Here is a 17,018-nt window from a genome sequence, read left to right as displayed (position 1 = left end):
AAGATTTTGTCTGAAGTTCTAACCTTGCATGTTTTTTCTGCTCTTTTTTATTGGTGACAGAGGTGTGTGACAGCCCACTGGTCTCCAGCCTGCCTCCATCATCCTTCAGGAGCTCTTCACAGCTGTCCACCAGCCATGCGCCAGGCTTTGCCAAACTCAACAGAAGAGACGGTGAGGTTTTACTGTTGTTTTGGGGAGTGGGTCATTCACAGATAACTCTGTTTAATGAGTAGGACTTTGGCTCTGGATTTGAATGCAGAGTTCAAAGTGCTGGAGGTTCAAAATAATTGTGTTTCATGGCCTAATTCTCTGATTTCACATGCTTTGTCAAAACATTTCCTTATGTATAGATAAATGGTAAATGAACCATGATGTTTTTCTTTGCTGTCTTGATGATATGATGGGGTCAGATTAGAGAGTTTTCAGGAAAATCTGTTAAATCTTCAATCTTCTATGCAGTCAGGTCATGGAGAGAGCATGAAAAATGATGAAAGGGCTCATTTACATTTTGAGAAAAGCTAATCGAGTCTACTAATAAATTAAATACACTGTTGAGGTTGTTCTTTTCAACATCTACATGACTGTTTAAATCACCCACTATAGTTAATATACCTGAACTGAGAAAGGCAGGATCGGCTGTGGAGTGCAAGGCAGTGCAGGAGGCCATGGAGAAGCTCAAGATGTTTGATTTCTTTGTAAAGTTGGGGGACCGCCCAGTGGAGATGCAGGTTTCCTTTGGGACCCTGGCTCAGTTGAATTTCCTGGAATACTCTGTGATGGTGAGTGGAGGCTTCTCCAAAGTCCTGTTCATCCAGGATGCTGAATTTGTTGGCCACTGGATTTCCTGGAAGCGTTGGATAGAAGTAACACACTGCTCTTTCGTACTGTTGTCAAGGTTACATTTGTTTTGCAGATTACAAAACCATTTCAACAACAACCAAACAGTTAAAACAGCAACGGATTAAAGAGCAGGTAACCAGATTCACAAGATAACACGTACATGCTGGCGGGTACTGAAAGCTGACATCTCACAGATTCTGAAACTGCAGGTTTCGTCACTCTCTGACCAAAATTCACTGAACCAGCAGCAAATGAGAATCAAAACTACGCTTCACGTTTGATAAACATTGTCATTAATTCGCTCTTAGTTTGGCTATTCTGCTTCCAACATGATAAAATCGCATTTCACAGCTCTCTCTCTGTACTTCAAGAACAGTTTCCCATCAAAAATCCCTATTCTGCATTAACTGCTTGCTTATTACGCACCAGTCAAATGTTTGTACAGTGTTGTTGGGTGCTGTTTTTTTTGTTTTGTTTTGTTTTTTTATTTAAAAATGACCTCCAACAAGAAAGCCAATTTCCTGGCTAGGAAAATCTCCTTCATAATTTTCAGTGTTTTATCCATAGTTACACTGACACAAAGGCATCTGCTGTGATGCTTGCACCTCTGATGAAGTCTCATAAGTGTCAGCTTTGTTTTTATACCAAGTTTACACCGAGTATATAATTGCAGAGAAATAGTCAAATAAATTTTAATTAAATATTTTTAATTTACAAGGTGTGAAGGGTTCTTTTGACACTACATATCCAAGACAAATGATCAGAATTATAATATTTCTGAGTCAAAGTTAAATTAAATTTAATCGAATCAGGACCTTGTGAATCAGTTGTAGAAAAGATACCCAGCCCTACTGATAACCTACTGATAATCTCACTACAGATGAATACCGGCCAGTTTTTTTTAATCCTTATTATTTATTTTATTCAAGCATGTTTAAATATAGTGTGTACAACAATATTTTTATATACACACAGTAGTAGAAACTTGTTTGAGAGACAGAGTTAAATGTGCTTTAAAAACATAACATTTCATAAATGTAAATGCAATGACGCAAGTTATCTTGTGGATCTGTTTGTTGGTATGATGCTTCTTGAGTGGGGAATGGCATTTTAAAACGGAGGCGTTGCTCTGCAGCAGTGGAGATCAGCTGAGGAAATACTTTTGTGAAGCTCTGGCCTCAAAGCACAAAACACCAAACAGGATTGTTTTTTCCTTACTTGATTTAGTCACACAAACAAACAGCTCACTGGTGACTAGTTTAGAGGTAGACAGAGGATCAGAATAATTTATAAGACAAGATAAAACAAGAATACGCACCAGTTGCTTTGCCTTTATTCTCTATTGATGCCATTTGTATTGGATGCTGATACTAGAAGGATAGCTGTGTGGTGTTTGTTTGTCCAGCATGAAAACCCAGCAGGGAATCTTGTGTTGGATGCTGATGTGAAGCTTTGACAAAATGAAGATTCTGGTTTGTTGTGGAGCGTTCTGCTGGGAGCAGGCTTCAGTGTTTTATCCTGACATCAAAGCTCTAAATCAGCTGGGAGGGTGAGATGGGTTTAATCTGGATCTGAATGATTTCCACCACCTGGGAAACAAAGAATCCAAGCATGGAAAAATTGTGCTACAGCCGAGGCTGTTGCCAATTTGTTCTCCTATCTTACAAGTCAACAACTTTGCTCTGAAATGTTGCTTAACCTTAGGTTAATGACAAATCAAGTTCTCTTTTCATTGTATTGCATAAATGATGATTTGAAAAGTGTAGAGAATTTGGCATGTCACAGAGCAAAGGTGATAAGAAGTTAAAATGAGGGAACAAATGCAGACACTGGAGATAGTGTTAATAAAATTTACTGGAGAGCAAAGTGAAAAACTTAACGGGGTTAAAATCAAATCCAAATGGTAACACAATTCAAAAGAAGAAACATAAAGGCAACCAAGGATGGGTGAACAGGTTGACAGCAAGGCTGAGAGAGAGAGAGGGAGGGAGACAAGATGATGTAGGGCTGACTGAGAAATAAAGGAAGGATACAAGCAATTAGGATATCACAGGTGTGAGTGGATAAAGGCATGAAGAGTCAAGAATTACTTTCTAAATAAAATTCCTAATAAAAACTAGTACGGTTAGAACTGTTGCCTCACAGCAAGAAGGTCCTAAGTTTGACACCACCACCACTCCTTTCTGTGTTCTGAGTTTGCATGTTCTCCCCGTGTTTGCGTGGGTTCTGTCCGGGTCCCCTCAGTCCAAAGACATCCACTCAGTAACTGTCGGTTCTAAACTGGCCATAGGTGTGAATGTGAATGTGAACGGTCTATCTCTCTGTGTTAGCCCTGTGTCGGATTGGCGAAATGTCCAGGGTATACACTACAGTGTTAAAGGTCACAGATAGAAAAAGTAAAATAGAACTAGAAACAGTGACTCTCAAGATGAAAGACAATCTAGAATGAAAGAAAAAGATCTACCACCTAATATTTTTTATTTTCCTCAGTGTGATTTATTCTTGGCACACTGTCACACTGCTATGACTTACTGGCATCCTTAAATAGAGCATAATTTTGGTTAATGAATTGCCTGTGCTTTTCCTGTTATTGGCATGCCAAAATGTCTGTTCTGAAAAAGGTCTTTTATTCCCACTATGTTGTTCTTATTGGTGGTAGTGGAAGTGATGTCACTGACTTTTGACTGATTTGTGAATAAAGACTGCAGGAGGGAAATCGCAATCAAAGGACCTTTTTTTTCCAGTTTTTGTGGCTGGAGCTGTTTGTGAGTTTATTCTGGGATGAAACCAGGGTGTGATTTGACCGGGTCTACATGTCCCTGCTTCTTCTAAATGATTTTTCAAAGCCCAGTGGGGATAAAAATGTATCCCACTCTGATTTTAACATTCTGAAACATTCTACAGTACAAAGAAATTGAATTTCACTTTTAGAACTTGTGATCCTGTGACTGCAAACAGGACACTGTTGGGGGGATGATCTGTTTCCTATTCCATTCAACTTTTGATTATGCCACCTGTTAGCGCCATTTATAGTTATTACATGTTTTATTTTGAAAAGCCTGAAAAGGATTTGGTGCTTTTGTTGTGAAAGGTTTGTGACAAATAAACAAGCGAATGGCGGAGCGACACGATGGTTTTACCGTCGTTGTTGCACAAACCGACGCGTAAAACAGCCTCTTGTCCATCCAGACTCTTATTTTAGATACAAGAAAAATAGAGAACTCCAAGAAGAAACAAGATAGCCGCTACATTAAGTAAAACCATCATGCTCCCGAGCGAGACGACTGCATCGCTATGAGATTGTACAAAGTTTGGTACAGCAACTCAGTTAAGTACACAGAGCTGTATGCATGAAGAATCTAAGAGGAGAAGAAATAAGCTTCCATGGATAAAGTTTTGGACTATGATATGCTGCCAAGCTACAAGTCGTGCTAAAATTGAACAATTGCGATATTCAACTTCTTACAAATAAGTCAGTGACAGTGTTTTTGGTCTTAAGAAGATGACATTCACTAAGAAAGCCTCAGCTTTGTGTCATAGACCATTTGTTTCATGAACACTTGTTGAATAAGAAGTTGTGTAAAAGGAGTAGAGATGGCAGATAAAGAGCCGCAAGGTTCCAGGCCCAGGGCACAGAGCTGCAGTAGCGGGACTAGCCACAAGAGGGCACAAAGACGCACAAAAACGCAAGAAGGTCCAAGCTGTCACAATTAACTGCAAAAATGAATAAAATTAGCGGACTGATGAAAGAGAATGAAAGCCTTGACATTGTTGATGAACATTTAAGTAACTTTTCAAAGCTACATGAAGAATTCTTACGGGCAAATGATGATGTACTGTCGCTGTTGCCAGAAGATGAAAGGAATGTGGACCAGATGCTCTGGTTCAATCCAAAAAAGGAGCAGTTCAGTGCGTTTATGACTGAAGTTGAGAAATGGATCATGGTAACAAGACATCAGCATCAAGATGACGTGAGCCCAGATGACAGCATGTCAGTGACTGCTAGACCATCTGCAAAGAAATCAGGTACCAGCGTTGGAAGAAGCTCAGTCAGTAGCCGCTCATCGAGGTCGTCCAGAGCTTCTTCGGTATCATCTGTACGGCAGAAAGAGGAAGCAGAGCGCGCTGCTCTGCTCGCACGAGCCGCATCCTTGAAACAGAGACAAGCCTTGGACATTGAAGAATGTAAGTTAAAGGCAAGAAGAGAACAGCTTGAGATCGAGACAGCTATTGCTGCTTCGACAGCCAAAATAAAAGTGTTAGAGGACTGTGAATATGAGAGCTGTAAAAATGATGTGGAACAGTGTGAATCAGCTGTTAAACAGTTCAGCTTCCAAGAGCCAAAGGTACGCGGTGAACATGATGGGCAGTCAAAGGTAAACGGTCACAGTGTAAAACAAGAAGATGACTTGCACCAAACTGACGCCAGTGTTATTCCAATGAATCTATGTGAAGTCATGTTGAAACAAAATGATATCACTGAGATGTTAGTCAAACAACATAGACTGTCACATTTGCCTCAAAGAGACATTCCCATCTTTAGTGGTGATCCACTTGAGTTCATACCATTTATAAGAGCCTTTGACCATACAATTCATGATAAAACTGACAGTGACAGTGACAGGTTATATTACCTTGAACAGTTCACCAGAGGTGAACCCAGAGATTTGGTAAGGAGTTGTCAGCACATGAGTCCTCAACAAGGCTACAGTGAGGCAAGGAAGTTGCTGTTTTGTCATTATGGTAATGAACTGAGAATTGCAACTGCCTACATGAACAGAGCATTTGATTGGCCACAAATCAAAACAGATGATGCAAAGGCTCTTCATAGCTATTCACTGTTTCTCACCGGTTGTAACAATGCAATGCAAGACATCAGTCAACTCCAAGAAATGGAGATCCCCACGAACCTCAGAGTTATTGTCTCTAAACTGCCATACAAAATGAGAGAAATGTGGAGAGTCTCTGCTTTTGACATTCAAGAAACAAGTGGAAGGAGAGCAAAGTTCTCAGACCTGGTCAGATTCATAAACAGACAAGCAAAAATAGCTGCAGATCCTTTGTTTGGTGACATTAAGGATGCTGAAGATAAAGCAAAGTCATCTGCAAATGTGAGAATGAACAGATCTTCCAGGCAAAGGGGAAGCACATTTGCTACAAGTGTAACACAAGCTGCAAATGAAAGGTCACCTGAAATTAGTAAAAGTGCTTCTTCTCACACTAGCAGTGCCTCCCAGAAACCATGCATATACTGTGAAAAACTGCATACACTGGCAGAATGTCAGAAGGTCAGAAACCAGCCTTACAAAGAAAGACTAGAGTTCCTCAAAGCAAAGGGTCTGTGCTTTGCATGTCTGACACAAGGTCATCTGAGTAAGGACTGTAAGAAAAGATCATTGTGTGAGTACTGCTCTAAGAGACATCCAAGTATGCTTCATCGGACAAGGGAGGAGGACAGTAAGGCAGATGATTGCATCCAGAGAAACGTCTCTGACATTCCCACGACAAGTGATGAAACACACATTTCAGGCAGACTTTGTGGAGCCACAGGGGCCGGAAAGGACATTCATGTGTTATCAATCATTCCTGTGTGGGTTAAGTTAAAGAAAGGCAATAAGTTAATTGAGACTTATGCATTCATGGACAATGGGAGCCAAGCCACATTCTGTTCAGAAAAGCTGATGAGACAACTTGGTGTAGAAGGTAAGAAGACAAAATTCATGCTTCGCACAATGGGACAGGAAAAGTTGGTGACAAGTTACCACCTGTCAGGATTAGAAGTGTGTGGGTTAAATGAGAACACCTATATAGATCTTCCTGACATTTACACTCATGCAGACATTCCAGTGTCTAGAGAGAACATCCCTACACAGGATGACTTAAAAGGGTGGCCACATCTTCGGCAAATCAAGTTCCCACGTTCAGATGCAGACATTGGACTTTTGATAGGATGTGATGTGCACAAGGCTATGGAACCATGGGAGATTATTCATAGTAAAGATAACGGTCCATATGCTGTTCGAACAGTCCTGGGTTGGGTTATCAATGGCCCTCTCAAGAGAGATTCTTGCTCTACTCCTTCTGATAGTGAGCTGAGTGTTTCAGTAAATCGCATCTCTGTCACTAATGTTGAGAATCTTTTGATGCAACAGCTCAACTATGATTTTCCAGAGAAAGCTTCTGAGGAAAAACAGGAAATGTCACGAGAAGACATCATGTTTATGGATTCTGTCAATGGCACAGTTGAAAGGATTAATGGTCATTATAGCATAGGTCTTCCTTTGAGAAACAAAGCTGTCAAAATGCCAAACAACCGCAGTGCAGTAATGCAAAGGGCAGAGAATCTGAAAAGAAAATTAATCAGAAACACAGAGTTTCACAAGGAGTATCAGAGCTTCATGTCTGACTTGCTGAATAGAGGCTATGCAGTTCAGGTACCAAACACAAAGATTACCCCTGAAAATGAGAGAGTTTGGTACATACCACACCATGGGGTGTACCACCCCCAGAAAAGAAAACTCCGCGTAGTTTTTGACTGTGCAGCATCCTTTCAAGGAAAATCACTGAACGAAGAACTCTTGCAAGGGCCAGACCTAACGAACACACTGATTGGAGTACTAACAAGGTTTAGGTGGGATCACATTGCCTTGATGTCAGACATAGAAGCTATGTATCACCAGGTGCGAGTACCTCCAGAGGACAGTGATCTTTTGCGTTTTCTCTGGTGGCCAAATGGGAACTTGAATGAACCTCTGCAAGAATACAAAATGATGGTGCACTTGTTTGGGGCAACATCCTCCCCAAGCTGTGCAAACTATGCACTGAAAAAAAAAAAAGCAGAAGATGCTAAAGAAAAAATGCCACTAGCAGCAGTTAACGCTGTTCTGAACAACTTTTATGTAGATGATTGTCTTCTGTCAGTTTCAGATGAAACAGAGGCATGTACTATGGTCAGGGACCTGACTGCATTGTGTGAGAGTGGAGGATTTCACTTAACAAAGTGGATGAGCAACAGCAGAGTTGTCCTTGCTTCCATTCCTGAACAGGAAAGAGCAAAAGAGATTAAAGATTTGGATTTGAGACATGATGCACTACCAGATGAAAGAGTCCTAGGAGTGAACTGGTGCACAGAGACAGATGTATTCAAGATCAGGATAAATGAAAAACCTATGCCAAAGACTAGGCGAGGCATCCTCTCATTTGTAAGTGCAATATATGACCCACTGGGTTTTCTGTCTCCTGTCATTCTGCCAGCAAAAATCATCCTGCGAGAGCTATGTGGCAGGAAGATCTCATGGGATGAGGAAATCCCAGCTGAACTGGCTCAAGCGTCACAAGTTTGGCATTCAGAGCTTTCAAAACTTCATGGCTTTACCGTCAACAGGTGTTTGAAACCTGCTGGATTTGGAGTGGTTATATCTACACAATTGCATCACTTCGCTGATGCCAGCGAGAGAGGTTATGGAGTCGTTACTTACCTCCGTATCACAAACCAGAAAAGAGAAACTCACTGCTCATTCATTATTGGCAAGTCCAGAGTGTCTCCTCTGAAGCAGATAACAATTCCACGTCTCGAGTTGACAGCAGCTGCAGTTGCTGTAAAAATGGACAAGCTCATGAGAAAGGAGCTGCAAATGCCACAAGAAGAATCTGTGTTTTGGTCTGACAGTACCACTGTTTTAAAGTACATCTCCAGTGAGAACATCAGATTTAAGACATTTGTAGCAAATCGAGTGTCACTTATTAGAGACAACACAAAACCAAGTCAGTGGATGTATGTGAACTCTGAATTAAACCCTGCTGACCACGCTTCAAGAGGAATGAACACAGACACATTCATGAAGTGTTCAAACTGGATTGCTGGGCCAGAGTTTTTGACAAAAGATGGGAAAAACTGGCCAATTCCACCGGACATTAAAGAAACACCAAAAAATGATGTTGAAGTCAAAGAGGTGATGAGTGTGGATGTTACAAAATTACACGAAAATCCAGTGAACAAACTGATCTCTCACTATTCAGACTGGTACCGTCTAAAAAAGGCAGTTTCCTGGATACTTATGTTCAAGCAGCTGCTTTGCAGGTTAAGTGCACATCGGAAGCTTCTCATGTCACAAGCAAGCGACTGTGAAAGCGGCAAAAGGAAAGCTGAAAAGGTTGCAGGTCAAATGCAGCAGTTCAAAACATGTATTAAGGGATCTTCACTTACTACTGCAGATGTTGCAAAGGGAGAAACTGAGATTGTTAAGTTTTGTCAAAATCAAAGCTTCGCAGAAGAACTTGCAAGTCTTCAGAAAGGTGACAAGCTTAAAAGGAGCAGTCACATTGCGAAGCTGGATCCCTTTGTCCAGGATGGAGTTTTAAGGGTTGGCGGTAGGTTGCATGAGTCTGCACTACCAGCTGATGTTAAGCATCCACTGATTCTCCCTAAAGGTCATCATGTTTCTACTTTGATTCTGAGACACATTCACCAAGAAACAGGTCATGGAGGAAGGAATTACACATTATCCAGGCTGAGAGAAAGATTCTGGATTCCACAGGCAGATTCAGCAATAAGAAAGATCCTGTCAAAGTGTGTAACATGTAGAAGGACATCTGCGAAACCTGGTGAACAAAGAATGGCAAACTTGCCACAAGATCGCCTGATTCCTGACAAACCTCCATTCACAAATGTTGGCATAGACTATTTTGGACCTTTTGAGGTCAAGCATGGGCGCAGCAGAGTTAAGCGATATGGTGTATTGTTTACATGTCTTGCTGTTAGAGCAATACACATAGAAGTTGCCCACTCACTTGAGATTGATTCTTGCATAAATGCATTCAGGAGGTTTATTGCAAGATGAGGTCAAGTGTCTGTCATGAGATCAGACAATGGCACTAACCTTGTGGGTGCAGAAAAGGAAATGCGTGAAGCAATCAAGGGATGGAATCATTCAAAAATCTCAGAAATGCTCATGCAAAAGGACCTGGATATTTAACCCCCCAGCAGGGTCACATTTTGGAGGAATCTGGGAGAGGCAAATTCGCTCAGTTAGGAGAATTCTTAACCAGATCCTAAAGCAGCAACCTCTGGATGATGAATGCTTGCAGACATTGCTATGTGAAGTTGAAGCAATTGTCAACGGCAGGCCAATAACAAGAGTGTCTAATGACCCCAATGATTTAGACGCACTTACACCCAATCATCTACTTCTTCTTAAAGGGCAGCCAGTGCTGCCACCTGGATTGTTTCAAAGAGAGGACTCGTATGCAAAAAAAAGGTGGAGACAGGTGCAGTACCTGTCAGACATCTTTTGGAAGTGTTGGACTAAAGAGTATTTGCCGCTTCTACAAGAAAGACAGAAGTGGTTAGTGATTAGGAGAAATCTGAGACCAGGAGATGTTGTTCTCATAGTTGATGACAGTGCACCAAGAAGTTCCTGGTTAATGGGAAAGGTTGAGAGTACAGTTCCAGACTCACATGGACTTGTCAGACGTGTGTTTGTCAAAACCAAAACTAGCGTTTTGGAGAGGCCTATCGACAAGTTATGTTTATTGCTTGAAATGGAGGCAACAGTTTGAATCTCAGCCTCATGTGTAACAGATATATGTTCAACACATATGATGTATGTTGCATATAATGTTTGGTTAAGCCATTTATATTCTGAGTGTTGATATTAAATGACGCTTTATTGTGTTAATATGTAATTGTTATGCCTTAGCAGTAACAATTAGGGGCCGGAATGTTAGCGCCATTTATAGTTATTACATGTTTTATTTTGAAAAGCCTGAAAAGGATTTGGTGCTTTTGTTGTGAAAGGTTTGTGACAAATAAACAAGCGAATGGCGGAGCGACACGATGGTTTTACCGTCGTTGTTGCACAAACCAACGCGTAAAACAGCCTCTTGTCCATCCAGACTCTTATTTTAGATATAAGAAAAATAGAGAACTCCAAGAAGAAACAAGATAGCCGCTACACCACCATTATACCACTGCTGTTTCATGTGAAAACGACCACTAACTAAATAAAAAAAAAACTTAAATAATTTTGTATATCAGATTTTACAAGAGACTCACAAAAAAAAAAATCCAAAACAAAAAATAAAAACTTGAATGACTACTGAGAACCAACCACATATTAGATTATACAGACTACATCAGCTTCCCTACCGCCTCTTATTTCAACTTGTTAAACTGCACTGCACTTTAACAGCAGTCAGGGTGCTGTTTGCAACATCCTGATTTTTATAAAGGGCATCTCTGAAGAAGTGTTAAGGACATGGTTTGTTGGCTTTGCAAGTGATGTAGCAGCAGCTGTAATGAGCCAATAGAGAGAAGTACCCACATTTCTGTGTGGGGAAAAAAATCAACCATAATCCCACTGTCATTCACTGCAGCATTTATAGTTAGAACCTGTGGCCCATGATGCTGTAAAACACATTAGAGTTGATATGATTTGTGCCTTAATGTAACCAAGTAGTTTTTTGTTGCACAAACCCAACCAAATAAGACCTCTACATAGTTCATGTCCTGTTTCATTCAATGTGGCGCCTTCTCCAGGGTCACAGCCTTGTTAATTATGCCAATAACACCACGTCATCAATTTTAATCTATAATAGACATCTATTTAATATTTACACTAACTCTTTAATGTTTAAAACTTCACTTTTGAATTCAAAGCTGAAGTACTTTCAGGACATGAGTGTGTTCTACTTGTTCAGTGCCAAAATTTAGAATTTAGCAGAGGAAAAGCCACTCTACATACTAATAATTTATCAGTATTGCTCCCCCAAGTGGCCAGATTCTTGATGAATTAAAAATTATAATTAATGACAAATTCAGTGCCATGAACGTCAGGTCATACACGATACTCGTGGATCATAACTGTAAAAAATAATCAGTAAAAATCATGTCAAGCTGCAAAAACGTAGACATTAGGAGTAGGAGTGTAATGAATGGCCACTGTGCTGCTGATGGCATCATAAATCAGGTTCAGCTGTCATTCCACTACTGCATTTTTCAAATCGAGTTGTAGTGGCACATCAGGAGAGCCGTGTGTGTCACATTTCCTTCCCAGCTGTATTAACGGTGCAAAGCCCACACGATCCTGGCTGTTTGCTGAGGAAATCGATGAATTAATGAACGCCTCCGTCTCATTTTCAACTCCTACCGCTGCTTCTGCGGCTGCTGATGCTGCTAAAACTCTGCCTGCTGTAGCTGTTCTCAGAGGGGCAGCTTCCCTTTCAGTTCATTTACTCACTAAATGAACAGAGATTATCAAAGTCCTGAAATACCTTCTACATATAAATGCATGTATTATTAAATTTGGGCTTTAACTTCAAAGACTTTGTTATTAGAGATGGCTGTAGCTCAGCAGCTATAGAGCAGGTGCTCTACTGCTTGACTACATCATTGATTTGCTTGGCTTGCTTGACTACAGCAGTGACAACAGTGGTTGCTAATGCTTAACTTTAAAACCTAGCCATAAATAGTAAAACAGCTTGGAGACATTGTTGCTGGTGGTGATAGTCTTGAGCATATATCCAAAATGTACTGTGTAGAGTTTAAAATTATTTGTGGCCAGTGGTTTATGAAACTATTTCAGTGCACTGTTACATTTTTCTGTGTCTTCAGAGAATACAGGTCTAATGTATAACTTTTGACCTATAGATATTTCAGTAAAATAAAATAATTTGGTAGGTACTTATACACAAACTTTCCATTTTCAAACAATGTCAGGCTTTTGTGTTCAAATGGTCAGAAAAATATGATATATCAAATACATGGGAACACATAGGTACATTTAAAATTTCTGTCTCTGCTCATTAAAAAAGAACAACTGAAAAAATAGCTGATATAAATTTAAATGACGTCCCCTTTGTCTCTTTGTAAAACACATAGTGTTCAAGAACTCTTGGCTTCTTGCACATGCTCGCTCTCTGCGCAGGTTTGAGTTCATGATGAAATCAATGTGCAAATGCAGGGCGAGCATATGCGTTACTGGATTCAGCCAGCCATTTTTGCCACTTTGTGGGACTCGGTTGAGACGTGAAGTGCGCTTGGCAGACTTACTGAACAAATAAAAACCTCGTCTGAAATGACGATGTTATTTGATGTTATTGTTTGCCACATAGTTTTATCACACAAAAAGCTCAGCTAAGCAGTGATAAATGTGTTTATATGTTGTGTAAAGCCTTCAGAGTGATATACATATCTTTTTTTTTATATATACATGGCAGATTCTTTTGTATGGTGGCACACTCAATATTTTTTGCAGTCACTGTAGTTTTACATCTGGGCGCAGAAAAGCCTGAAAAGCTCTGGCTCGTTGAAGATGAATGTCTGTCTTACCAGAACCTGCAGGATGAATCACTCACTATTCTGGGCTCCCCACCTCTCTGTTTAGATCTTCCTTCATTTTGATTTCCTGTTCTTACAGTTTATCGCTCATTTCTCACACAAGCCTCTTTTTTATCCTTGTAGAATTTTTTCCTCCCCTTTCCCATCCATCTGCTTTCCGTGTTTTAAATGAGCTTCTTAGAAGTTGTCTCCTTTTCTTTGCAGTCTGTTTTCTGTTGCAGTCATTAGTTTCACTCCGTCTGCAGCCACATTTTCATCAGTAAAAACTAATTTCGTCAGCCACATCTTCTTGCCAAATGTTAATAGCAGTGTTCGTGTTCTTTTCTCGGGCAGCGCTGACAATTATCAGTAAAGCTGCTGCAATTATGCTGGAATAGACGTTAAGACTTATTGCACCACTGTAATCACTTTCTCAGTGAATTTGATTTAAAATGCGAATTTAACTTTAATTGGAAGCCTGTTGTGTTTACGAATTGCCAACTAATCAAGTACTGATTTACGCCTGTCTCTGTGTGTGAGTGTGTGTGTGTTCATTGTTCAAAGTTCCAGTATTACACTTGAAGCTTGAGGGGAAATAGGCTGGAGTTACCCTGCAGGAGATATCCAATGTTTCCCAGCCTGCTGCTGCTACATCGAGCCCATTAGGCCTTCTGTTCGTCTGACATGTCATCAGGCTGCTGAAATTACCATCCAGGCTTGCTATTCTCATGTAAATGATTAACCTTCATTCCAGGCCTGTCTTTCCCATTCAGCTCCCTGTCTGTCTGTAGTCCTGTCTGTTCACTGTGCTGCCTGTCTCTTAAGGTAACAGCTTGCCTCTTCCTCTGCCTGTCTCTCCTTTCAACTTTTGACTTTTCATTTTGCTCATGTCTGTCTCTGTATGTTCCTGCCTGTCTTCTGTACCTGTCAGGTGGAATTTCGGTGCATTATTAATGATTCAGTGGTCCTTTCTTTGCTTATCCATCTATCTGCTTCTTATAGCCGTGCTTCTGTCCGCAGCGGCTTCATGTCAAGCTTGGTCTCCCTTCAGCAGTAAAGCAGAAGGGCAACTGTGCAGCCTGAGCAGCTTTTCTCCTCACCTATTGCATACACTCCTTAATGCTCTAGTAACGAGACAAATTGAGTTGGTTTCAGGTGGCAGTCCTTACAGGTTAACTGGATCAGTTTGGTATCAGGGATTAAGTGAGAGAGCAAACGTGTCTCACATTAGTTTGTATTAAGTCTTTGTGGAGAAGAATTTTCCAGAAAAAAACAAAGTACGACTTATACTAAATATGATTATTCAGGGACTTTCTGGGGAAAAATAGGATAAAGTTTTCTAGAAACCAATTTTCAATTTAATTTGCAGCCAATTAGGGAGAATAAAGATAATGGTCAGTTAGTTCAGTTGCTTTTAATGAACCCCAATTAACTGGTAGCATAACCCAGAAAGTTTTTAGTCCGTATACATTACCCTAACAGAAAGCACAAAAGACGAGTTAATTCACCAAGCATTTAATTGGAATTGCCTGTGCAGTATAATACAATCCCTTAAAACATATGTGCCATAAATTCTACCTATAAATGGAGCCTGTATATTTGGCTTTTTTGACATTGTCCAAAAGCTGATAATTCAATAATCGAGTTTGCAGGGTGGTGGTTTAGATTGAACTCTTTGCATTTCTTTTCACTGTTATAATGCACTCTATTCAATAGGAGTCTCTCACCGTCTGAAATAGGCAGCAAAAATATTCAGCTGGTGTTGTCCGTAACATATAAATGACTTATGACAGCTGCACAATTTAATCAGCTGCCTTTCATGCAAGTCTTTTATCCTGTGGATGAGTGGAAACTGGCGATGGATGACAATATATCTCTCACTTAGGTTCCAATGTAGGCTTGGGTAACATTCATTGTCTTCTTCCTAAGCCAGTGTTGTTGTCACAACACTGTCTAGCTGTAATTGTCATTTTTGGCACAGCATCAGAAATCTTTGTCCAGAAGAGTGAACCCTCAACCTCTGAGGCCTCAGGTAGAGAAAGGGGGGAGTGCCCATTGGGAATGAGTTACAGCCCCATGTGGAGAATCTTACATGTCTTGGGGTATTGTTTATGAGGTGCGAAGCTATGAGAGGGTTATTAACAAATGGACTATTTTAGCACCTGCACTAATGTTGATAAGCTGAAGCTGTTGATTTACCAGTTGATCTGCATTCCTATCCTAACTTATGGTGACAACCTGTGGGTAGTGACTAAAGGATGCTTGTGGTGGAAATTATTAGGAGAGCTTAGTCATTTAAGAAGAGGTCAAAATAGAGCGACTACTCTTCCATGTCTGTCACGATCCTGGGTCTTTTGACACAGCGTTTTGAGTTTTAGTTTATTTTGATATTTATGGTTTGTTTAGGTTCATTAAGTTATTCTAGTTCATTTGTTGTTATATTCCCCTTGTGTTTCAACCCTTGTGTTAAGTCTCCCTTATCCCTCATGTGTTTCATGTCTGTTTCTTATGTTGTCAAGCTCATGTAGTCATGTCTGTTTCATTGTTTCCTATTTTATTTTGAAAGAGGTCCTGTGCTTCTGTGTTTTGTTTTACTCTTCCCCTGTGGCGTCGTTATGTCTACTGTGCCTTTCTGTCCCATGTTTCAGGTCCCTATGTTCTGTCTTCCCAGTCGGTTAAGTTCACATGTGTTGAGTTCAGTCAGTGTGTTTCCTGTTTTACTTTCACAGTCTGTCCTATGTTAATGTTTCTAGTTTTGCTTCCCTTGTCTCGTCCTGTGTAATTACTCCCAGCTGTGCTCTCCTTCTGTGGCTCATTCCCCCTCGTTATCCCTGTGTATTTATGCCCCGTGTTTCTCTTTGTCAGTGTTGCGTCCTCCCTCATAGCTGTGTGATTCTCCCTGTGTTTTCACGTATGATTTATTTGTAGTTTTCCCAGCTTAGTTTCGTTCTTTGTTTCCTTTCCTCCCCTACAATAAAGCAGTGTTTTGAGTTCACTTTTGTCTCGGTGAGTTTTGCGTTTGAGTCCTTCTCTTGCCTGCACGCAGCCGTACTGTGACAATGTCAAAAGGAGCGGTTTCGGTATCCGACCAGGATGCCTATTGGACCTCATCTAGATGAGGAGTTTTGAGTATAGGCACCCAGGACAGTCTGGAAACACCTCAGTGTACACCTTGAAGACCAAAGCATGTGGCAATTAAGCAGTACAGCCATAGACACATCACTTAATAGCTGTACCTTTTGTCTATTAAAACATAATCAAATAATAAAGTAAAGATTTTCAGTTTGAATGGGTAGTAAACCTAAACTTAACCAAAAAGTTACAAAAGAACAATGTAAGCAAAAACTAAAAATCCCATATGACTGAGTCTCTTGTCTTCTGATTTAAGGTCTACAATTATAGCATCCTCTGACCATCAACTTGTGGCAGAGCTGTTTTGCGGGGAAGTGCAAAGTGCAAGTTCTCTGGTGTCCATCTGATTAAATGAGTATTCCTAACAAGTACTTGTGAAGTGTATAAATCTGCAAAACAGAAAAATGTAAAATTCAATCTGTGTTGATTTTTGTAGGACAGCAGCTGCTGTACTACAGCTGGTATTACACTTTAGGTCAAACTGTATCTTTGTATCATTGTTTCTTTAGGTGTTGGAACTGATTTATAATTCATGACTACATGAATTCATAGATACAAGTGAAGAACATTTCAGTGCTTTGAATCTCTGTTGGTTTGAATCAAGTTGAAAATAAGTACATATTTAAAAAAACATATCCTGGTGTTATGCTAGTTTTACAATGGTTTGTATTCTGTTTGTACAGTTTATAGTGCTCCATCTTTTATGGCGACAGGGTTGTTTTATCTGATA

The 17,018-nt window shown here is 40.2% G+C and overlaps 1 protein-coding gene across 2 annotated transcripts in view; it reads left to right on the top strand.

The window, feature by feature from the left end:
• The window catches only part of LOC100701557 (contactin-associated protein-like 4), a 115,265-nt gene that overhangs the window by 33,287 nt on the left and 64,960 nt on the right, over window positions 1–17,018 (top strand). For both annotated transcript variants that reach the window (XM_005476774.4, XM_005476773.4), the window contains exon 2: window positions 61–171. In XM_005476774.4, coding sequence (XP_005476831.1) covers window positions 61–171 — 111 coding nt within the window. The remainder of the gene's footprint in view (window positions 1–60; window positions 172–17,018) is intronic.

The sequence above is a fragment of the Oreochromis niloticus genome, linkage group LG18 (genome assembly GCF_001858045.2).
Source record: "Oreochromis niloticus isolate F11D_XX linkage group LG18, O_niloticus_UMD_NMBU, whole genome shotgun sequence".
Taxonomy (NCBI): Eukaryota; Metazoa; Chordata; class Actinopteri; order Cichliformes; family Cichlidae; genus Oreochromis; species Oreochromis niloticus.
The sequence above is the reverse complement of the archived record's forward strand: the minus strand, read 5'-3'. Positions and strand labels throughout refer to the sequence as shown.